This window comes from Penaeus vannamei, chromosome 26 (genome assembly GCF_042767895.1).
Source record: "Penaeus vannamei isolate JL-2024 chromosome 26, ASM4276789v1, whole genome shotgun sequence".
In the NCBI taxonomy this organism is placed as follows: domain Eukaryota; kingdom Metazoa; phylum Arthropoda; class Malacostraca; order Decapoda; family Penaeidae; genus Penaeus; species Penaeus vannamei.
In genome coordinates, this window is record NC_091574.1 from 21,531,980 (window position 1) to 21,556,109 (window position 24,130).

The 24,130-nt window shown below is 45.1% G+C and overlaps 1 protein-coding gene across 1 annotated transcript in view; it reads left to right on the forward strand.

The window, feature by feature from the left end:
* jp (junctophilin) overlaps window positions 1-23,848 on the forward strand; it is a 67,605-nt gene extending 43,757 nt beyond the window's left edge. Inside the window, exons 5-11 of the mRNA XM_070139799.1 lie at window positions 827-1,000; window positions 3,254-3,412; window positions 4,923-5,098; window positions 6,498-6,616; window positions 11,314-12,260; window positions 12,417-12,608; window positions 16,165-23,848. Coding sequence (XP_069995900.1) covers window positions 827-1,000; window positions 3,254-3,412; window positions 4,923-5,098; window positions 6,498-6,616; window positions 11,314-12,260; window positions 12,417-12,608; window positions 16,165-16,251 — 1,854 coding nt within the window. The 3' untranslated portion in view covers window positions 16,252-23,848. The remainder of the gene's footprint in view (window positions 1-826; window positions 1,001-3,253; window positions 3,413-4,922; window positions 5,099-6,497; window positions 6,617-11,313; window positions 12,261-12,416; window positions 12,609-16,164) is intronic.
* The last annotated feature ends 282 nt before the right edge of the window (window positions 23,849-24,130 follow it).

A 24,130-nucleotide genomic window follows, 5' to 3' on the forward strand; every position in this document is an offset into this window, starting at 1 on the left:
CCTCTTTATCTGTTTATATCTGTTCTTTCATTCATCTCTTGATGACTTATTCACCGATTCGCTCCCTAGGTTACTCATTTATTTTTCATTTCCCATGTTACTCATTCATCCGTTCTTCACTCATTCTTCATCCATGATTCACTCAATCATCCACACCCTTGTCTTATGCCTTTTTAATTCATCCATTCGTTACTCATCCATAATCTGGTCATCCTCATCCGTCCCTCACTCAGCACTCATTCATCTATTCATCATTCAACCAATCACCCATGCATCCATCTCTCACTTACTCATGATTCATCCATTCGCACTTATTCACCCCCACCCACCCACCCACCCCGGGACCCGAAGATACTCCAGCATTCATAATTCATTCAAAATTCATTCATAAGTTATCTTGCCATCGTCGCCATTCATCCAGTCACTCACCCATCACTCATCCACCCCCCTATGACCCCCCCTCCCCGGGCAGCTATGATTCATTCACAATTTATTCATAATTCGTTTATATTTTTTTCATAATTCATTCAAAATTTATTTATAGTTTATTTACAATTTATTCAAAATTCATTCACAATTTACTCATAATTCATTCATAATATATTCACATTCTGTTCATGATTCATTTTCCATTTATGCATAACTCATTCCCAATTTCTTCATAATTCATTCACAAATTATTCCTAGTTCATTTACAATCTTTTCATAATTATTCACAATTTCTTCATAATTCATTCACAATTTATTCATAATTCATTCACAATTCATTCACAATTCGGCAAGCCCTCGCCCCCGCCCACCCCGCTGACCCTCCCCTCCCCCCCAGGGTCTGAAGATGCGTCGCCAGCGAAGCACGGGCGACATCCAGACAGGGCGCGCGTCCGGATCCATTCGCTCGACCGGGTCTTCGGCGTCGTGGATGTCGACGGACTCCGGCCAGTCGGCGTACACAGTAGGAGACGTTCCGGACGAGGGTTCCAACGCCTCCTTCATCATCGAGGTAGGGTTGGTACGTGTAGCTCTGTAGCCGCCGCTGTAACGCTGTCGAGAAGCCTCTGTAACCTTGCTGTAGTGATGGTGATGGTGATGGTGGTGATGGTGATGGTCTGCACGCGCTGGCTGCCACTGCACAGCTCTGTCTCTGTCACTGTTTCTGTCTCTGTCACCCGCCTTTTGTTCCGTATTTTGGTGCCTGCGCAGAACGCGACGTCGTAGCGTAGAAGGCTCTGCTCAAGTAGGTAGCGATTTACGCTAAGCTCGAGCGCTAAGCTGTAGTCGCTTGCTTGCCCAAGTTGTGTTTTATTTTGTTTTATCTTCGTTCACTTTATTTTAGTTCATTAGTTTGATTTCATAGCTCTAGAGAATTGGTATGTATTTTTTCTGTCATGTGTGTACTTTGAATATCTTTGTATTGTGCTTTTGATGCTTACGTATATATATATATATATATATATATATATATATATATATATATATATATATATATATATATATATATATATATATATATATATATATATATATATATATATATATATATATATATATATATATATATATATATATATATATATGCATGTATACATATACATATGCATAGTTAGAATGCAAATCATTTCATAGTCTACACTTAAGAAAAAACTAAAAGATAACGATAAACATAAATATCTAAATTAAATGTAAGAAACTAAAAACCAACTTATATTCTAAAGGTTCATATAAATTCTCATAAAACAGTAGCTATATCTCCGAAGCCAAAGACTGCATGCCTTACGAGATATAGGAATAGTGTACATAGAAATAGGCTAAGAGAAACTTAATTACAGTATTTATCAGATTGTCATTATCATTATTTATATCATAATTAATAATTTACAAATTATTCCACGTTTTCTGTAAGGATGTTTGAGGACAGACTCAACTATTTTCAATTACAGGATCAGAATCCCTTTGTGAAAATTCAATTTTTTCTTCAAGGTATTAACAGTTTTTGCAGGAATGTTTTGTAATCTAACAACGTCACATTTCTTGTAATCTCCTGTAACCTAACGATCCCTGTATTTTTTTGTATTAAGCCTTAAATTTTCGATTTATTACAAGCTTTCTCCTTATCAAAATTCAAGCTTTGTGACCTCTTAATTTTTGAGCTTGTTTCCCCTTCCCTAAAACGAGATCCTTAAATCCCTTAAAGATAAGTTCGTTTTTAGGTGTTTTGTGTTTATCCCCCCCCCCCCGCCTTACTCCCACTTTATGAAAAAAGTGTTCAAAAAGTGTCTTAACGGCTCCCTTTTTTATACATAGAGACCTCTTTCTCTCCCTTTCTGTTCTCCCTTCTTTTACTTCGTTTTCATCTCTTCCTTTTTCGATTTTTGTTTCCTTTTTCTTTCTTCTTATTTTCTTTCGTCGTTTTCCTTTTTCGTGTTCTTTTGCTCCTCTTTCCTTTTTTCCTTTTTTATCTCCTTTCCCTTCCCTTTCTTACTCTTCCTCTTCCTTCCTTCCTTCCCCGCCCTTCTTTCTTCCTTCCCTTCCTTCCTTCCCTCCTCCCTTTCCTTTTCTACGTCTCTCTTTCTTTCCCTCATTTTATTTCTCCTCCTCACCCACCTCCTTTGCTCCCTCACCTCCTTTTTCCTGTCCTCCTCCTCCACTCTTCTCTCCCTCCTCCTCCCCCCACCTCCCCACCTCCTCCCTCCGCCACAACCTCCCCTCTTCCCCCCTCCCTCTTAACTTCTCCCCCACCTGAACCTTTCTCCCTCACTCATGCAAGGCCCCTTTCTCTTCTCCCTTATCCTCTTCTTCTTCTTCCTCCTCCTCCTCCTCCTCCTTCTTTTTCTCCTTCTCCTTCTACTCCTCTTCCTCCTTCTTCTTCCTCTTCTTCATCCTCCTCTTCCTCCTTCTTCTTCCTATTCCTCCTCCTCCTCCTCCTTCTTCTTCTTCTTCTTCTTCATCTTCTACTATTCCTCCTCCTCCCTTACCTATCTCCCTCTTTTCTGCCTTCCGTCCCGTCCTCCTCCCTCCTCCCCGATATCCGTCCTCTTTCCCTCACCACCGTCCCCCTTCCTTCTCCCCACCTCCCCCCTTTCTCTCCCCACCTTCTCTTCCCTCTCCTCCCCCCACCTCCCCCCTCTCCCTCCCACCTCCCCCTCTCCCTCCCAGCTTCCCCCTCTCCCTCCCCACCTCCTCCCTTCTCCCTCCACCTCCCCCCCTCTTCCTCCCAGCTTCCCCCCAACTGAACCTCTCTCCCTCACCCAAGCAGGACGAACAGCTGGACGCGAGTGTGGTGGAGAACTACATGGGCGAGTGGAAGAACGACAAGCGGTGCGGTTTCGGCGTCTCGGACCGCACCGACGGACTCAAGTACGAGGGCGAGTGGTACAACAACAAGAAATACGGCTATGGCGTGACTACGTTTAAGGTGAGAGGGGTGGGGGAGGGGGTGGGGGTGGGAGGGAGGGAGGGGGGCTGGTAGGGGGGGAGGGAGGGGTGAGAGGGTGGGGGGTTGTGGGAGTGGGGGAAGGGGATGTAGGGAGGGGTGGGGTGAGAGGGAGGGGGTGTGGAGGGGGTAAGATGGAGTAAGAGGGAGGGGTGCAGGTAAAGGGGAGTGTGTGTGTGTGTGTGTGTGTGTGTGTGTGTGTGTGTGTGTGTGTGTGTGTGTGTGTGTGTGTGTGTGTGTGTGTGTGTGTGTGTGTGTGTGTGTGTGTGCGTGTGTGTGTGTGTTTTTACCTAGTTATGACCTAGTTGTTTCAATACGACCCCGTCTGCTATAATTTAACGTTTTTAATTTCATGTACATTTTTGACACACTGGAAGACTGTTCCATGTTTCAATAGTGCTGTTTGGGAAAATGAGCTTTTTGATACCTTTATCGCCTCTTCTTACTTCCAACTTTTTACTTGTGTCCTCTCGTCCTTCTCGTGTTCAAAATTACAAAGTCGTCCCTGTTGAACTTCACTCTTCCTTTAACATAGTTGAACAGCACAATCACGTCACCCCTTTTCCCTCTGGCTTCCAAAGTAGTAAGTCCTATTTTCTGTAGTCTATCTTCGTAGTTCATAACCCTTAGAGTAACTACCCATCTTGTGGCTCCTCTCGGAACTCTTTCCAGTTTACGCCATCAAATAAATCTTGAAGCCTTTATTAATCACCTTAATCACCTCTCTTGTAATTGCATTTTAGCTGAATTACTAAATGGTCAGTTTAATATCATCTTAATGCTTTGTGAATATTAGGTCAGGCATAGACGGTCTATCTAGCAGTCTTACCCTCGTATGATCCGTTGCATTTTGGAAAAGGAAATATTCCTTTATGGCTTCAAGTGTGTGTGCGTGTACTTGTGTGCGTGTGTGTGTGTGCGTGCGTGTGTGTGTGTGTGTGTGCGTGTGTATGTGTGTGTGTGTGCGTGCGTATGTGTGTGTGTGCGTGTGTATTTGATGCTTTATTTGTATGTTTGTTTTCTTTGCAATAAGGAAAAAAACTCACTCTGAGCATAAATTATGATTTAGGAAGGTAAGAAGACACAAACTATCGAAAACTGATGCAAAAATGTATTCTCCCTTCTCCCCTCCTTCTTTCCTTCCACCAATTCCTCTTCTTCCTATTCTTCTCTTTCTCACTGCCTCCCTTCAACCTTCTCCCCCGTCCTCCTTCCCTATTTTCCCTTTTACTCCTTTCCCACCCTTTCCTAACATTCTCCTCTTCCACTCTCTCCTACCTTCTCTTCTTCCCCTCTTCCCCTCCCCCCTTCTCTCCTACCGTCTTACCCTCTCTTCCCCTTTCTCCCTCTCCATCCCCTCTCCCTTCCCCTCTCCACCCCTCTCCTACACTTCCCTCTTCCACCCTACTTCCTCTTCCCCCTCCCACCCCTCATCCACCCCCACTCCTCTCCCTCCCCATTCCCCCCTCTCCCCCCCCCTTCCCCCCCTCAGGACGGCACCAAGGAAGAGGGGAAATACAAGAACAACGTCCTGATCACATCCAACAAGAAGAAACACGTCTTCCTCATTCGCTCCGCCAAGTTTCGCGAGCGGATCGAGGCAGCGGTGGCGGCCGCGCAGAAGGCTGCCAAGATCGCCATGCAGAAGGAGGACATCGCTATCTCTCGGTGAGGATTGGGCGGGGATTAGGGGAGGGGGATTGGAGGATTGGAGGGAGAGGGGAATATATAGTGGGGAAGGGATTGGGGGATAGGGAGAGGTTGCATTGCAGGAGGACATCGCTATCTCTCGGTGAGGATTGGGCGGGGGATTAGGGGAGGGGGATTGGAGGGAGGAGGGATTGGGGGATTAGGGGGAGGATTAGGAAGGGGAGCTAGGAGAGGGAGGGGCCATTGGGTGGGAGGGGGAATGGAGGATTAGAGGGAGATCTGGGGGGGTTTGGAAAAGGGATTGGAGATTAAGGGAGGGGGGTTGGACGATTAGAAGGAGAGGGGGAGAGGCAGCCCTGATCGCCATGTATAAGGACATCGCTATCTGTGGGTGAGGATTGGGCTCAGGATTAGGGGGAGGATTAGGAAGGATTAGGGGGATGTGTCTTGTCTTGCAAAAGGAGGACACCGCTCTCTCTCGGTGAGGATTAGGCGGGGATTAGGGTGAGGGGTTTGGGGCCGGTTGGAGATTAGGAGTAAGGAGACGGGACTGTAGGGAGATTTGGTTCATAGCTGGGTAGTGGAAATCGCTCTCTCTCGGTGAGGATTAGGCGGAGGGATTAGGGGAGGAGGATTAGGAAGGGTGACTAGGAGAGGGGGGAAGATAGGGGAGCCATTGGAAAAGGACTTGGGAATAGGGAGAGGTCGTCATGCAGAAGGAGAACATCTCTGTCTCTCGATGAGGACTGAGAAAAGGGATTTGGGGAATTAGGAAAGGATTGGAAAAGGATTGGGTAACTAGGGGAGGATTGGAAAAAGAACTGAGGAAGGACGAGGGTAGGAGGAGGAGGAGGACATCGCTTGGGGTGGGATCATAAGGAAAATTGGGGCCTAGGGAGAAGGCATAATAGGATGTAGGATGGGGGTAGGAATGAAGGATGGAGGATAGTGGTGGGGATGGAAGGAGGGCGGGAAAGGGATGAGGAATAGGATAGGATGAAGGATGTGTTTGGAAAAGGAGGAGATAGGGGAAGAATAGGAGAGGGAAGGATAATGGGAGGGGGAGGGGATAGGATAGGCAGAAGGATAGGGGCTAGATGACGGAAGATTTAAGCTCATTCCATTCTCTCTCTCTCTCTCATTCTCTCACTCAATTTCTCTCTCTGTCTGTCTCTCTCTCACTTCTCTCCTTCTCTCTCTCTGTCTCACCTTCTTTCCTTCATTCACTTTCTCTCTGTCTGTCTGTCTGTCTGTCTGTCTGTCTCTCTCTCTCTCTCACTTTCTTTCCTTTTTTCTCTATATATATTCATATATATCCCTCATTCCCCATTCACCTCCTTCATCGCCACCCCCATTATCTAAACGCTCCCTCACCCCCCCAGTACGACATAACATAACCCTCCCCCTCCCTCTCCAGGACCGCTACTGCCCGCGGGAAAGCCGAGCAGGCAGATATATATGCTGTCCATGCAAGGGAAGACTCCGATATTGCAAGAATTTTCGCCAAACAGTTTGCACCAGATTTCCACCAACCAGGTAATTCTTGGATATTTTGTCATTGTTGTTGTTTATTGTTGTCATTGTTATTGCAGTTGTTATATGATCATTATTGTTGTTGTTGTTGTGATTATCTTTATTGTTGTTATGATTTTTTTATTATTATTATTATCATCATTATTGATATTATTATTATCATTATCATTGTTATTGTTATTGCTGATATTACTGACATTATTATTATTGATATTAATGAAATGAATATTAATGGTAATGATAACGAAAATGGAAAGAGTTAAAATGATGAGAATAGTTATTTTGAAGATAGTGGTGATGATAAAATTGATAATAACACTGATAACAAGAATAATATTGCCAGTGAAACGATAATAAATTTTAATACTAATGATAATGATGAGGAGAATGGTGATAATAATGAGGATGATAATGGTGATGATGATAATGATAATGATGACGATAATAACAACAGTGATAATGATAAGAACTGTAAAGATGATCATAATTTACGGTAATAACAATAATGAAGATAATGAAGTTAATGATTGCAACAATGATGATAAAGTATGATATTTCTCATGACAGTTATGATAGTAATAACCGCATATCAGTATGTCTAAATTATATATGATATATTTTTATATCAAATTTAAAGTATCGCCAAAATTTGAAAAATACCAATGGTTAAAAAGGATAGGAATTCTGTCATATTTTGGTAATTATTCCAAGTCATCATGGTAGTTGCATGGTACAAAACCTGTATTATTAATTAATGGTTGAAAATACAAGACAATTAATGGTAGAGTCTATCCGTAGTTAAGTCGAGACTACAGTAGATATAACTGTTATATACACAAACAGTGAGAGGTAATTTAGATTGAATTCTCGTATATTGTTTGTAGAAATCTAAGAGTTCAATTAATGTTTAATTATATGTGTCTATTCCCACCCTATCAATCCCCCTAATAGACTATTTTATGTAGATATACAGTGTTTATCCCAAGGTATTTTACAGTCTTCGATTCCATTGTTTTTTGTTGCGCGCGACGCTCTTTTGTTACAATGGTTGGCGTATCTTCATTTGTACGGGAACTGTGAATGAATTTACCGTTTGAAATATTCATTCACTCTCCACGCATTATTTACAAATGTCATAGGCATAACCTTTATTCTATTTGATCATTATTTAAATTGTTTTTCTTTAATTCTTTAAATCGAGCATACGCTGATTCTATATTTCGTGTTTCGGGCGATGTTCTTTTGTCATGAGAATCATAATATTTATATTTATTACGGAGCTGTCGTAACGCCGTAAATGAATTTAAGAAACGGCTTTGAATTGACATTAAGATTCGCGCAAGTAATGATAGCCATAGCTTATGCAATATCTTAAACGAGAATTGAGAATGTAAATCATGTTTTAAGAATATTTCAACATATTCTTTAATCAGAGTAAGTGATGTATAGATTTGTTCTCGAAGTAACGTAATAGGTAATAGGATCATGTAACTATCTTAAAAAAAGAAAAAGAAAAAATATATAAATATATATATTTATACTTTTACATATAACAAAAAATTATTCATTCGGATAGTTATCGTCACATCCTGCATGAGCAAGCCAATAAAACCGTCGCAATGAAACCGAAGTCAAAGCCAAGCGCGAATAAATCTTGATCGAAATTTCACGCTTCGTTGACAAAGTAAGATCGGATTAACTTAATTGACTCCTTTCGACACTTCCGGATGCTCATTGGCAAAGAAGTTTAATGCTAATGAGATGTTGCTTTCGAGCGCGCCAATTTAGGTTAGAAAGATGGTTCTTTTCATTATTATTATTATCATTGGACTTCGTTCACATCCGTCTCCGGTTAGATTTCTCCTTTATTTCATCTTATTTTATGGGGGAAGGGGGAGGGGTTAGATGGGAGACATTAAGCATTTAATTATGAAAATGTTTATGGGTAAAATTATATAACTAGAGAGGCTGATTGATAAGAGAACAGACCGATAAGATAGAAAAAGATATTTCCCTATGGAGGGAGTATGTGAACTGCAGACAGCTCGCATCGTCCAAATAACATTCATAATTAGCAGGTACGTTATAATCCATTTGTTCGTTAAATCTGCATTTCCTCCCCTTCACTTTATCCCAATCCATCATTTTTGTTTTTGTTTTGTTTTTCGAATGACATGTACACGCTTGTCTTTGGTGTGGTTACCCCCCTACCCCGTCCCTTCCAACCTCTATTCAGCATTTCAATAAGACAAGGCTTTTTATTCCATTCTGTGTGCCCTTCCCCTACACCCAGCATTAGATCAAATGAAGTAAAAATCAAGACTTCTCCGCCATTTTGTGTCTACCCCCCCCCCTCCCTTGCCTTTTTTGAGTCGATAAAGTTTTTATACATAGCATGCAACAGCTGTCCCGATTTGCATTTTTTCTTCCTTAAATAAGTTACTTTTCAGCATCGACGCCAGGTAACTGTCAAATAGATAAAATAGATAAAGAGAGGAAAAGCGAAAGAACAATAAATATATACATAATTGAATTCTCTGGGGATACAGGTTACAGTTTTAGATGAAAGAACCGTATTCATGTTGATAAGTGTAGAAAAGGTATGAATGAGATTGAATATCTTCACAATATAAGACATGTGTTTGACCGGTTTCGAATATATCTTCGCCAGAAATACGTTTCTGACGAAGATTTATTCGAGACCTGTCAAATACATCTCTTGTATTGTGAAGATATCCATTCTCATTCAAACCTTTTCAGTAAAAGGCAAATACTGAAGCCAGAAGAACCAATACATTGATATCGATTCAGCAAAGATAATGTTACGTAATACATGTGTTATTTCTTAAAGTTTATTATGTAAATGTCGTTAAAGGTCCTTCTATCTCCCTTTCAATAACGCGAGTGATGTCGACAATATACAGAAAATGGCGGGAACTTCCTCACTGTCTTCAAATCCTCATACTACTTAGAATTCGTTAAATTTTCTGTAAATGGTCTGAGAGACTGTTATTTTCTCCCCTTTTTTTAGAAATGGAACTAAAGTAATCAATATTATAATCACGTATTTTGTGCAAAAGTACGAATGTTATCTTGTCAGATTCGCCACAGAAGCCTATTCGTCCCTATGGTCCTTGCCTAGAATGGAGCCAGATATTTGCGAAAACCGACTGAATGATTCGCTTTGTTCTTTTTTAAAGGCACGACGAACAATGGATAGGATATAAGGAATTTATGAAAAATATACAGTAATGGCAATAAAAAAATGAAAAATAAAGATATTTACTGTGGACGATGAATACGATAAGCATTAATAAACAAATGATAAATAAGTTTGAAACACTTATAAAGAGCTTTTCGAAAGAATTGTTCCAGTAGTAATGTACGCAGCAGATTAGCCTCAATATGGCCCGCAATTTATATATCTATTTTATCTCATAGATTACTTATGATGCCCTTCATTAAGTGTACTTTCTTGATTGAACAGAAGATAATGATAGTGATCAAAAGATGGCTGCTGCTTAATTACATTTCAGCAGCTCGATTGCGGTTTTAAAGAATGGGTTGTTGGAATTCCTAGTAATAAGGTTATGCGTTTTTTCCTAATTACCTCCAGTGTGCGAGAGAGAGAGAGAGAGAGGGATGGAGGGAGGGAGAGATAGATAGATAGATAGATAGATAGAGAGAGAGGGGGGGGGAGAGAGAGAGAGAGAGAGAGAGAAAGAGAGAGAGAGAGAGAGAGAGAGAGAGAGAAACAGAGAGAGAAAGACACACACACACACACACACACACACACACACACACACAGAAGCAGAGAGAGAGAGAGAGAGAGAGAGAGAAAGAAAGAGAGAGAGAGAGAGAGAGAGGGAAAGAGAGAGAGAGAGAGAGAGAGAGAGAGAGAGAAAGAGAGAGAGAGAGGGAGGGAGGCAGAGAGAGAGGGGGGAGAGGGAGAGAGAGAGAGTGGGAGACAGAGAGAGAGAGAGAGAGAGGGAGGGAGGGATGGAGGGAGAGAGAGAGAGAGAGAAAGAGAGAGAGAGAGAGAGAGAGAGAGAGAGAGAGAGAGAGAGAGAGAGAGAGAGGGAGAGAGAGAGAGAGACAGAGTCAGAGAGAGAGAGAGAGAGAAAGAGAGAGAGAGAGAGAGAGAGAGAGAGAGAGAGAGAGAGAGAGAGAGATGGAAAGAACGAACAGGTAGGCAGACAAAGACGGAGATAGACAGACAGATAGATAGAAAGGGAAAGAGAGTAGGCAGACACAGAAAACGAAAACGAGTATAAGAGATAGTTACAAAGAATGGGAGCCAAACAGAGAAAAGAATGAAAAGGCCCATAAAAAATCCTATTTTGACCCTAGCATGAAGCATGCAGTTGTTTCCTTGCAAGCCATGAAGAAAAACTGTTACTGTTATTGCAACTCCAGTCTTTACTGCGACGGTATTTTAAGTAACTTTGCTATTCATGGAGGGTTTTCGGTGTTTTGTAAATAACAACAGGAAATATTATTGGATGTATTAACAACAGTAATTGAAAGAGAATTTATTGTAGCAATTGGCATAGATTTTCCATCAAACATAGAATTAGATTCAGATCAAACGGCAGGAGCTTCCTGGTCACAGGATGCACACATTGACACTTGAGCCTCATTCCTTCGGCGCCCTTCTGCCCTCCCGCAGCCGGCCTCACTGACCGCCCTCTCCCTTGCAGGCGTCGACGTGCTCAAGAGCCAGCAGCGCGCCCGCGACGGCCAGCCGGACATGAGCCGCCTGCCGCCGCCGCGCCCCCGCACGGAGGCGTCGGCGGGCCGCTCGCAGTCGCTGTACGTGCCGGGCGGCCTGGACGAGCACCTAGGGCGCGCCCACGCCGCCGCCGCCCCGCAGGAGGTCGACTCCATTCTGCCGCCGCCCGGAGGAGGGGGGGGACCCGGCTACACTTCCAGCTTGCTTAACTCTGCTGACTTGCCTTCTGCAGGAGTCGCGGCGCAGGAGGTGGCGGGCTCGCGCCGCACGTCCATGAACCCGGGCGGCGGCGGGATGCTGCCCGACGCGTCGCTGCCGCAGATGACGCGCGGCGACTCGCTCATGCGCGGCGCGGACCGCGGGAACACGCCCATGCGGCAGAGCGGCCGCGGCGGCTCCAAGCCCCCGCCGGCGCCCGACTTCAGCTCCATCCCCAGCGCCACCCTCAACGACCGCTTCAGTCACTACAACAGACCGCCGTCGCGCCCGCCGTCGCGCGACCGCTCCGTGGACCGCTTCGCGTCGCGCGGCCAGACGCCCGTGCCGCCCGAGCTGATCAACCCGCGGTCGCGCGCGCCGTCTGCGCAGCGCTCCACGACGCAGGACTGGACGCCGGACTCGGGCGTGTACGACGACGAGGCGGCGGCGCCCGCGGGCGGCTCCCGACGGCCGTCGCGCCCCGCCTCCATCATCTCGAGCGAGGCGCCGGCGCTCACCGGCAACGGCTCGGTGGGCGGCGGCTTCCCCGTGCCCTACGCCATCCCCTCGAGCCCGCAGGAGGCCGAGAGCCTTCTGCGCAAGCGCGCGTGCGGCCAGGAGATCCCGCCGTGCCCGCCCACGCCCGGCCAGGGCACCGTCAAGCGCACAGAGTCGCTCTACATCAACCCCATCGTGCGGCGTCAGGCGCAGGTTAAGGTAGGGACACCCCCCCCCCACCCCTCGTAGCGGCCGAGCCCCCAGAGGCCAAAGCTGTTCATTAGTCCTTTGAAATATGACATACTCCCCTCCCTCCCACTCCCCCCCAGCCTGCCCGCCTCCACGGCTGCCGCCTAACACCCTCCCTCTCCCCAGACGGCGCCGGCGCCCACGTTGAAGCGCAAGAAGTCGCTGCCGGAGGTGCAGGGGCTGCCCGTGAACATCATGTCGCGCGAGGAGGCCGCGGTGCTCAGCTCCGCCCAGAGGCACGAGTTCCGCCGCCAGGCCGAGGAGGCCGAGCTGTACCGCGCCAACCCGCTCCTCTACCTCACCAGTCCTGCCGTTCAGGTGAGCCGGGGTCAGGAGAGCCAGGGTCAGGAGATTCAGGTGAGCCGGGGTCAGGAGAGCCAGGGGAGCCAGGGTCAGGAGATTCAGGGGAGCCAGGGTCAGGAGATTCGGGTGAGCCAGGGTCAGGAGATTCAGGCGAGCCAGGGTCAGGAGATTCAGGGGAGCCAGGGTCAGGAGATTCAGGGGAGCCAGGGTCAGGAGATTCAGGAGAGCCAGGGTCAGGAGATTCAGGGGAGCCAGGGTCAGGAGATTCAGGGGAGCCAGGGTCAAGAGATTCAGGTGAGCCAGGGTCAGGAGATTCAGGTGAGCCCGGGGTCTGGAGATTCAGGTGAGCCAGGGTCAGGAGATTCAGGGGAGCCAGGGTCAGGAGATTCAGGGGAGCCAGGGTCAGGAGATTCAGGGGAGCCAGGGTCAGGAGATTCAGGGGAGCCAGGGTCAGGAGATTCAGGGGAGCCAGGGTCAGGAGATTCAGGGGAGCCAGGGTCAGGAGATTCAGGGGAGCCAGGGTCAGGAGATTCAGGGGAGCCAGGGTCAGGAGATTCAGGGGAGCCAGGGTCAGGAGATTCAGGGGAGCCAGGGTCAGGAGATTCAGGGGAGCCAGGGTCAGGAGATTCAGGGGAGCCAGGGTCAGGAGATTCAGGGGAGCCAGGGTCAGGAGATTCAGGGGAGCCAGGGTCAGGAGATTCTGGTGAGCCAGGGTCAGGAGATTCAGGTGAGCCAGGGTCAGGAGATTCAGGAGAGCCAGGGTCAGGAGATTCAGGGGAGCCAGGGTCAGGAGATTCAGGTGAGCCAGGGTCAGGAGATTCAGGGGAGCCAGGGTCAGGAGATTCAGGGGAGCCAGGGTCAGGAGATTCAGGGGAGCCAGGGTCAGGAGATTCAGGGGAGCCAGGGTCAGGAGATTCAGGTGAGCCAGGGTCAGGAGATTCAGGTGAGCCAGGGTCAGGAGATTCAGGTGAGCCAGGGTCAGGAGATTCAGGTGAGCCAGGGTCAGGAGATTCAGGTGAGCCAGGGTCAGGAGATTCAGGGGAGCCAGGGTCAGGAGATTCAGGTGAGCCAGGGTCAGGAGATTCAGGGGAGCCAGGGTCAGGAGATTCAGGTGAGCCAGTGTCAGGAGATTCTGGTGAGCCAGGGTCAGGAGATTCAGGTGAGCCAGGGTCAGGAGATTCAGGTGAGCCAGGGTCAGGAGATTCAGGGGAGCCAGGGTCAGGAGATTCAGGGGAGCCAGGGTCAGGAGATTCAGGGGAGCCAGGGTCAGGAGATTCAGGGGAGCCAGGGTCAGGAGATTCAGGTGAGCCAGGGTCAGGAGATTCAGGGGAGCCAGGGTCAGGAGATTCAGGGGAGCCAGGGTCAGGAGATTCAGGGGAGCCAGGGTCAGGAGATTCAGGGGAGCCAGGGTCAGGAGATTCAGGTGAGCCAGGGTCAGGAGATTCAGGGGAGCCAGGGTCAGGAGATTCAGGTGAGCCAGGGTCAGGAGATTCAGGTGAGCCAGGGTCAGGAGATTCAGGTGAGCCAGGGTCAGGAGATTCAGGGGAGCCAGGGTCAGGAGATTCAGGGGAGCCAGGGTCAGGAGATTCAGGGGAGCCAGGGTCAGGAGATTCAGGGGAGCCAGGGTCAGGAGATTCAGGGGAGCCAGGGTCAGGAGATTCAGGTGAGCCAGGGTCAGGAGATTCAGGGGAGCCAGGGTCAGGAGATTCAGGTGAGCCAGGGTCAGGAGATTCAGGTGAGCCAGGGTCAGGAGATTCAGGGGAGCCAGGGTCAGGAGATTCAGGGGAGCCAGGGTCAGGAGATTCAGGGGAGCCAGGGTCTGGAGATTCAGGTGAGCCCGGGGTCAGGAGATTCAGGGGAGCCAGGGTAAGGAGATTCAGGGGTGCCAGGGTCAGGAGATTCAGGGGAGCCAGGATCAGGAGATTCAGGTGAGCCAGTGTCAGGAGATTCTGGTGAGCCAGGGCCAGGAGATTCAGGGGAGCCAGGGTCAGGAGATTCAGGGGAGCCAGGGTCAGGAGATTCAGGTGAGCCAGGGTCAGGAGATTCAGGTGAGCCAGGGTCAGGAGATTCTGGTGAGCCAGGGTCAGGAGATTCAGGTGAGCCAGGGTCAGGAGATTCAGGGGAGCCAGGGTCAGGAGATTCAGGGGAGCTAGGGTCAGGAGATTCAGGGGAGCCAGGGTCAGGAGATTCAGGGGAGCCAGGGTCAAGAGATTCAGGGGAGCTAGGGTCAGGAGATTCAGGTGAGCCAGGGTCAGGAGATTCAGGTGAGCCAGTGTCAGGAGATTCTGGTGAGCCAGGGTCAGGAGATTCAGGTGAGCCAGGGTCAGGAGATTCAGGGGAGCCAGGGTCAGGAGATTCAGGTGAGCCAGGGTCAGGAGATTCAGGTGAGCCAGTGTCAGGAGATTCAGGTGAGCCAGGGTCAGGAGATTCAGGTGAGCCAGGGTCAGGAGATTCAGGGGAGCCAGGGTCAAGAGATTCAGGTGAGCCAGGGTCATCACATTCAGGTGAGCCCCAGGGTCGTAACATTCAGGTGAGGCTCTTGTGTCATTAGATTCAGGCGGGCCTCGTAAATCCTTCAGTAAAGAAGGGTCTCCGAGGCCCCTCAGTCCAGGTGAGCCTTCCAGAGCCCTCAGTTGAGTGAGGTCTTCAGGTCTTCAGTTTCAGCTGAGGCTACCATGTCTCGCTAGCTGGTCACGATTTTTTTTTTTTTTGATAGAATAGAGCTCTCAAGAAAAAGAGAAAAAACAAAAATTAGTCCGGTTTAAAACTGAAATAAAACAGAACAGAAAGAAATCATAAAAATGGGATCAGTTCAATTAGATATAAAAAAACAGGTTTAAGAAATTGATGAAACGTCTCTTTCGTCTTCAAACATCTTTCAGGAATTCCACCCTTTGGGCCATTATAATTACTAGTTTATTGCTATTTCCGTCTCGCTACAGACGATATGAAACGTTTTTTTTTTATCTTTCTAATACTTTCATGGACATTCTGGTCTGTAATCTCCTTGAAAATATATGTTTGAATTTTTATGTCAATGCCCGGAATGTTCTGTCTCGGTTGATATAATTTTATTTAAATTTTTTAGATAGAGTACAGAAAGTTTTTAATTTTGTCTCGCTTTCTTCTACGTGTATGGAAGAGAAAGAGAGAGAGAGAGAGAGAGAGAGAGAGAGAGAGAGAGAGAGAGAGAAAGAAAGAAAGAAAGAAAGAAAGAGTGAGTGAGTGAGTGAGTGAGTGAGTGAGTGAGTGAGTGAGTGAGTGAGTGAGTGAGTGAGTGAGTGAGTGAGTGAGTGAGTGAGTGAGAGAGAGAGAGAGAGAGAGAGAGAGAGAGAGAGAGAGAGAGTAGAGAGAGAGAGTAGAGAGAGTAGAGAGAGGGGGGGAGGGGGAGAGAGAGAGAGAGAGGGGAGGAGGGTGAGAGAGAGAGAGAGTGAGAGTGAGTGAGTGAGTGAATGAATGAGAGAAAAAAAAAGTGAGAGAGAGAGAATGTGTTTAAGCGTGTGTACGTGTCTGTGACTTTGTGTCCCTGTGCCCGCGTGTGCCTCCCGCCTGACCGCCGTCTCGCCCGCAGGACTGGTTCTCCCGGCAGCGGCTGGTCATGCTCATCCTCGTCCTCAACCTGTCGCTGGCCTTGATGTTCTTCAAGCTCCTGTCGTAGCAGCCAGCGAGGTCGCGGGTTCTCGAGGCTGCCGCCCTCGCCGCCGCCACCGCCGCCGCCGCCGCCGCCGCCGCCGCCGCCGCCACGTGAGAGCCTCGCTTGCCGCAGCCCCACTCTCAGGGAGTGCCCGAAGCAGCAACAGCAGCAGTACCACCAGCAGCCCCAGGCGTCCCTGCGTGTCGGCCGCCGCCCGTGCCTTCCTCAGCAGACCACGCCTGCTACTCGCCTGCTCACGTGTGCTGTCAGAATCTTTATTTTGTTATGGTTCGTGACGCGTTCTGCCGCCCATGTGTGAGCCGTCCCTTTTTGTACCGCCGCCGCTGCCGCCGCCGCCACCGCCGCCGCCGCCGCCGCCGCTGCCGCCGCCGTAGCTGATGTCCTCAGCGGGCGGCGTAAGAGCTCACGTCGCGCCCTGGCCCGACTGCCCTTACCCTGCGCGGCCCGGGGGCTGGGGAGGGGAGGGAGAAGGCGAAAGGAGAGGAGAAGAAGAAGGGAAGAGAAAGAGAGAGAAAAACCCAAGAGTTGAGAAGAGAAAACGGGAATCGGAAGAAAACGGAGAAGCCGCCCTTTCGAACCCGCGGAAGAAGAAGAAGAAGAAGGATCGAGTGAGTTCTGATAAAAACGAGGATTTGGAATAAGTTACACGAGAAAGAGAGAGAGAAAAAAAGAGAGAAGAATAATGACAATGCGTATATATTCTGAAACGGTGACTGAATGAGCTCTTTGTCCCTTGTGGAGTGTTTTGGCTGTGCCTCATTTCCCGTCACGTGACCTCAGACTCACACAGCCGGGGCGAAACCTGTAAATTGCTTCTCTTTTACTACTTAACCCATTGACGCGGTCTCCACAGGCCCGGGCGGTTCGCGAACTGAAATAAAATGAAAAAAACAAGAAAGATTGAAGAGAAATTTAAAAAAAGGAAAAGGAAATATATACATAAGCCCCGGTTTTCACTCGCTAATCTTGCATAATAGGCACTTTTTTCATATCCACCTAATGTACTCTTTGTGAAGTTTAGTACGGCATTGTACTCTTTGTAATTTCTAGTACTGGTTGAATGGTTTTTTGTTGTTTTTTCCGAAAAGAGGAGTAAGAATGTATTACTATTACGGTTTTACTGGTTGCCTCTCGTGTGGCAGAGGTCATATTGACTTTTGCGCCAGGGGAATATTTGTACAGTGAAAGAACCATTTGTACTTTTAAAAAAATATATGAGTCTCCCATCTGCGTCTTTTTTTTTATTTATTTTTTTATTTTTTTTTTAATGGAAGGGAGACCAAAAAAAGACTCATTTGCAAGAGGAGGGGTTTTATGATTATGTTATTCTTGTGTTCTCTCTCTTTTTATGTATATGAAAAGAACAAGTTTCAGTGTTTGGCGAATGAGAAGAAAACGGGGTTTGGGAAGGCTTTTTGTTCTCATGTACCCCGTTTTCTATTTTTTTTTTTTTTTTTTTTTTTGCCTTTTTGATTAGCTCAAATTTGTCATTTCATTGTCACTGATGATGCTGTTGTGCATAGTGTATGAATTCTCTCTTTTGTATAATATTTTTTATTTATTTATTTATTTATTTGTCGTATAATCTTGTTGTTTCTTTTTGTAACAATAGTAATGCGTATTATGCCGGTACCCCTGGGACGCTCCTGGTGGCACCCTGCTGGCACTTGCCAACATTTGCCAACATTTGCCAACATTTGCCAGCGCTCCACCAGCAGCCTCCCATGCCGGCATGACCAAGACTGTTGTATCATAATCACATGCAAAAGCAGAACACTTTTTGTGGTCTTGACACGTTCTAGAAAGCTAAACTGCCTAGTCAGACACCATGGTTTTAGTTTTACATAGGAAACTCTTTAGTAATTCCTTTTTATTTATTCATTTATTCATCCATTTATTTTTATTCACTTTGGCTATTTTTGTAGTTTTAGTTGAGAAGTGTTGATAAGGAGAAGGATAAACGTTGAGGCCTGGGCCGCGTCCCCGCGGAGGTGGCGCCGCGACCCTGTGGTTGTGTTGCAGCCCGACTTGTGAGGTGTTCCTCCCACTCTGCATCAGCCCGTGCATTCAACTAAATCTTTGACACACACAACTTTGCATTTCTTTTATACTTTTTTGCTGGAACACAGACGGCGTCTGACAGCCTGCCACCACAGGGGCTCAACCCAGCACCTCGGGGAAGCGCGCCCTCAGCCTCCCGCCGGGGAGCACCTTCAGCTAGACCCGCGTCTGCCTCTGTTATTCTTAGTGTTACGATTATGGCCGCCCTCCCTTCCCCGTTGTTCAAGGGCCGCGTGTGAACCCTGACTCGCACTGGCGAATCCTACCCGTTCGCGCTACGAGTCGGGCCGAACAACCCTCTGGCTGCAGGTGCTTCCAGGTCGCAGTCCAGGCAGGTCCTTGCGCCGTTCCAGCCGCTGTTAGTTTGTGAGATTCACTGGCGAAGAAAGAAAGATGAAAACGAAAATAAAACGGAGACCATTCCTCTGCCGGCGAGAGGTCCTCGTGAGACGATGGCGACTGTCTTCCCGCGAGAGGACGAGGACTTTCCCGGCTCCGGAGGGAGAGGATCGAGACTTTATTTATCTATTTGTTCACTCATTCGTATTTGTTGCGAGGCGCATTCTTCACGACGCTGGAGACGGCCGTTCTTTTACGAAGGTCATGGCCCTTCCTCCTGCTCGGAAAGAACACCCGGCATTAGCGTGTCCTCTCCCCTCTTCCGGGTCACGTTCCGGCGACGGGGAACGCGACGCTGATCTGATGCCTGGCGTTCCTTCCTGTGTCTTGGTACGGACCCTTCTTCCTTCCTTATCTCTTAGACACGCGACTCCTCGTCCTCCTCGTCCTCCTGCTGGGCGCCCAAGGGAAGGTCCGCAGTAGCAGGACGAGCAGAGAGAGCGCTGATTCCCTCGAACTGAAAAGAAAAGAAAAGCAAGAAAAACAGCTGACTGTGACTCGTGCGTGTGTGGGTGCGATGTCGATGTATGTTGTCTTCGTCGAGCGGCGCGCGGCAGCTGCTGCGGAGCATCACTTCAGACCTTATTCTAGAAGAATCTCGAGCAAACCAACCTTTCAACTCGGCCTTCGAGATGGCAGCCGCTCGTCTCCCTCTTCTCGGCTCGTCCTTCGGTCTCGCCAAAGTTTTTTCTATCTTCCTTCGAGAACCGGAGGACACCGAGGGAGAAAGGCGGACAGAGGTGACATCTAGTGGCCGAGAATCGAACCAGACATACCTTACAGTTCTCGCCGTCTCTCAAACATCACTCAAGAGGGTGGTCGCGATGGGCTTCTCATCTTGTTATGCGAGTCCTCGGGGGGAGGAAAAGGAGGAGGAATTCAAAACAGGAAGAAAAGGAAATCTATTTTTCATTGACTTTAGAATGGGAGGAGTTCGGTTACTTCGATCTTTAGGTCAGATTTATACAGTAGTTTGCTGTCTCCAAATAAATCGGTGTTTGTTTCACTCTTTGCCATCAAGGAGCGTTTTGGCGTTTTTTGTTATTTTTTGTTATTTTTACGGAGATAAGAATTTGTAAAGAATATGTAATCGAAAGAAAAACAAAATAACATAAATCTCCATCGTCAAAATCGACATTAACTTTCATGACAGAAAATGAGATTTTTTTTCATTGCCTCCCCGTTATCATAAATCGCAAAATCTTCAACTAAAGAAGAAGAGAGAGAGAAAATAAAGAGAAGAGAACGACCCTCACTCCCCCCCCCCCACCATCCTCAAAATAGAAAACCGAAAACCAAAAAAAAAAGACGAAATGAAGAAGAAAACAACATCGTGCACTTCAAAATATGATTATTTTTTTGTTTATTTATTCATTAATTTATTTTTACGAGGTGTTGACCACAAGCAATTATGATAATTCAGTTACTTTCCATTTCTGATTATTATTATCATAATTATTCCTCTTTATTTAATTATTTTAATTGACATTGCCATTATTATTGTTGTCGTTAGTTGTATTATTTTCATTCTTGTTGTTATTATCATCATTATCACTGTTTTCATTATCATTATTTTTATTACCCTTATTATTTCGAGAGGGGTGGGTTGAGAACTACAAACCTTGCATTTACTCGCCTGTTTATTATCAATATTCTTGTTGTCACATTTCCATCTCTGTCTTTCCTCTCTCTTCGTTACTTTGTTTCTCTGTGTAGATGTATATTTATTTTTTTCTCTCGATCTTCGACAGCTCTCTAGCTCTTTCTCTCTATCTCTATCTTATTCTCTCTGTCTCTGTCTCGGTCTCTCCCCCTCCCCTCTCTCTCTCTCTCCTTCTCTCTCTCTCTCTCTCTCTCTCTCTCTCTCTCCTCTCTTTCTCTCTCTCTCTCTCTCTCTCTCTCTCTCTCTCTCTCTCTCTCTCTCTCTCTCTCTCGCTCTCTCTCTCTCTCTTCTCCTCTCTCTCTCCCTCTCTCTCTCTCTCTCTCTCTCTCTCTCTCTCTCTCTCTCTCTCTCTCTCTCTCTCTCTCTCTCTCTCTCTCTCTCTCCCTCTCCCTCTGTTTCTCTTTCTTTCTTTGTTTCTTTCTCTCTCTCTCTCTCTCTCTCTCTCTCTCTCTCTCTCTCTCTCTCTCTCTCTCTCTCTCTCTCTCTCTCTCTCTCTCTCTCTCTCTCTCTCTCTCTCTCTCTCTCTCTCAGCATCACGCCCCTCCCCCTTTTCAACATCGTATTTAATTTGCTTCGCCTTCACCTTAGCCGCCATTTCAAGGCAAATTCTGAAACGCACAAAAAACGCACAAATATTACTGAATTTAACGGACACAAGAACACACAAAAGAACGCACAGTCTTCACACATTTCAAAATGCACCACGACGCCCCCCCCCCTCCTTCACATACATACACACATACATGGGTCTCACACACGCACACTCAATCGAAAGTGGAATTAGATCCTAAAAACTTTTTTTTCCTTTCAAATTTTTGATGTGCATGTACTCGATGTCGCAACTAGAATTTTTATATAACCTGTCTCATTTTTTTGTATATATACATATATGAATATAACTATGATTTGAAAAAAGAAAACTCTTTGTTGTAAGAGAGTTTTGAAGATGAAGAAACAAATGTTCTTTAAATTTTATGACTAATGATTGTGCTCGGATCTTGCCCTGATATTAAAACAACGAAAAAAAGGCACTTGTGAGATACTCAATGTAGTTTTTAAACAAAGAGCGGGCAGTTGGTTCTGATCCGCCATTTTTTATCCTAAAACATTTTTTTTTTGTGATGAAAACAGAAACAAAAGGATATTATATGATTTTTTTTTCAGCCAACCGACTTTACTGTATTGTGTATTTATGATGTTTACTTGATTCTGTTTTTGCTGGTGTTATTTGTAAAGAAAACAACCGTTATCTTGTTTTTGGTTCCTCTGATAACTATCCTGTCTTGTACCCCAGTCACTCGCCTTGTTAAGACTTATAAAAAAAAGAATGAAAAAAAGGGAACTTTTCCTCTATCATCCGTATATATATAAACCTATAATGATCATTAAGACAAGATATGAACATGTATACCTTCTTCATACTTTACTTGGAATATATATATATATATATATATATATATATATATATATATATATATATATATATATATATATATATGTATATTAGTTCATTGATATGTCACACCAGACATTACTAATCTTTAATTTCAATCGTAGGAGACAAATTGATCATATCATTAAGCCATTGTCATTACTAGCCATTTTGATATATAAAAAAATCATTGGTATATATATTGATTTTCTGTCGGTGAATATGAATCATAAAATGGTGATTAGGAAATTACTTGTGGTTCATACAGATTTCTCGTTTACAAATAGGACATTTAATTAGACTTGAGTTATATCATAGAGACTAGATTGAGATCCATATATATATAAACATGAACTCTCGTGTATTTATAAAGTCCTCGCCGGCATCTCTCCAAAGAAAATAACGACAATGATGAACTGTTGTCTCCTTCACATTTTCTTTCAATTTTCAATTCTTCTCCGCCTTCCTTCCATCCCCGCTCTTCATTGCCTGAGACCATTATCACCACAGAAGTGACAGTCACCATTACGTCAGTCAAACAGTCACCTACGTCACTAGACAGTCAATCAGTCCGTCAGTCTTTTGTTTTTCCTTCCATTTTGGCGCGACTTTCTCCATTTTTAAATCTCCATTTTTGAGTCATAACTTCCAAGCTTGGACACTTGTTAATAATAATAATAATAATAATAACATTAATAATAATAATATATAGATATGAATAAAAAATAATGTTTTTTCTACATCGTTAGAGAGTTTATGGCATTTTTAAGCAAATCATTTATATCGATAGACAGTTGAATACATCGTTAGGAAGTTGATATCATCTTTAGACAGTTTGAATATATTCATTAGACAGATAATATGTATCATTAGACATAACTGTATCATTAACCGGAGGACCGCAACAATATATAGACTTTTAACTGCAACCTTAGACAGTTTAACACTTTCCTAGACGGTCGACTGTATCATTTAGACATAAATACTTCACCAGTTTAATAATCACATCAGTCTGCTATTCTTATCTTTAATTAGACAGAGAGGAAATCGTTAATTAGAAAGTTAATTGTCTTTTCCCACTTGTTCAATATACTCGTTAGAGTCAAATGCAGAAGCAAAGTGTTAGTTAACCAAAAAATATATATATATTGTAAAAAAAAGAAATTTATAATGATAATACTAATAGTGGTGATAATAATAATAATGATAAATGAATGAATGATAATGATAATAGTAATGATAATAATGATAATAATCATGATAATAACACACTAAAAGTCACCACACTCGAGAGAGACAAACACAAAAACTCGAAGATTCACCTCATCACACTTCAAAAAATGGGACAAAGTACATCACTTCATCACACTTCGAACATCACCACCTCACACAGACACACACACACACATACACACACACACACACGCACACACACACACACACACACACACACACACACGTTCTCATCCCTTGCAGATTTAAAAAGAATAAAAAAATAGAAAAAGAAGTTAAAAAAATTCAAAATCACCATCACACCAACCGCCATTTTTTCCGTGACGAGAGACGGTTTTCATTTTTTTTTTTTTTTTTTTTTGAGAACTCAAAATTCAATCGCAAGACAATCATTGGTGACGCAAGACATAATATCAATAAGAAGACAAAACTTATATATCCATTTATTGAGGAAGAAAAAAATAAATAAGAAAAGAGAGATTAAAAAAACGGAAAAGTGATCATTGTTTTTTTTTAAAGATTGATTTAATTTACCGACTCCCTTTTTTAAGACAATATGCTAACTTTCTTCGTTGAACCTTCATAATCTGAAACTTTGTTATGCGTTTTTTTTTTTTTTTTTTTTTTTTTTTTTTTTTTGAAGGTTGGCTGCTCCCGGGGAGTATAAGGTCAGTGTGCCACCTATAATCCTGTTCGGAGAGCTGATATGAACCTTTATTCTGTAGGATCAGATTCTCTCTAAAGGGCAGTGGAGGCTGTGTGTGTGAACTTGTTGATACAAAGTTGTTCCTTACAATAAAGCCAAAACACGAGTCTATTTTGATTTTATCCTCGATGTCGCGCGAAGGAGAAGAAGAGAAAGAGACAAAGAGAAGGTGAAAGAGGAATAGAAAATTGGAAGATTTTAAAGATTTTAAAAAATGGAACATGTGTGTGAAATGCGTTTGCTATTTTCAAAATACGCTAGAGAAGTACTAAAGGATAAGATATTATACACGTTGATTAGAGAATTGAAAGATAAGATATACACATAGATAAGAGAATTGAATGATAAGATATGCACATTAATATGAGAATTAAATGATAAGATAATA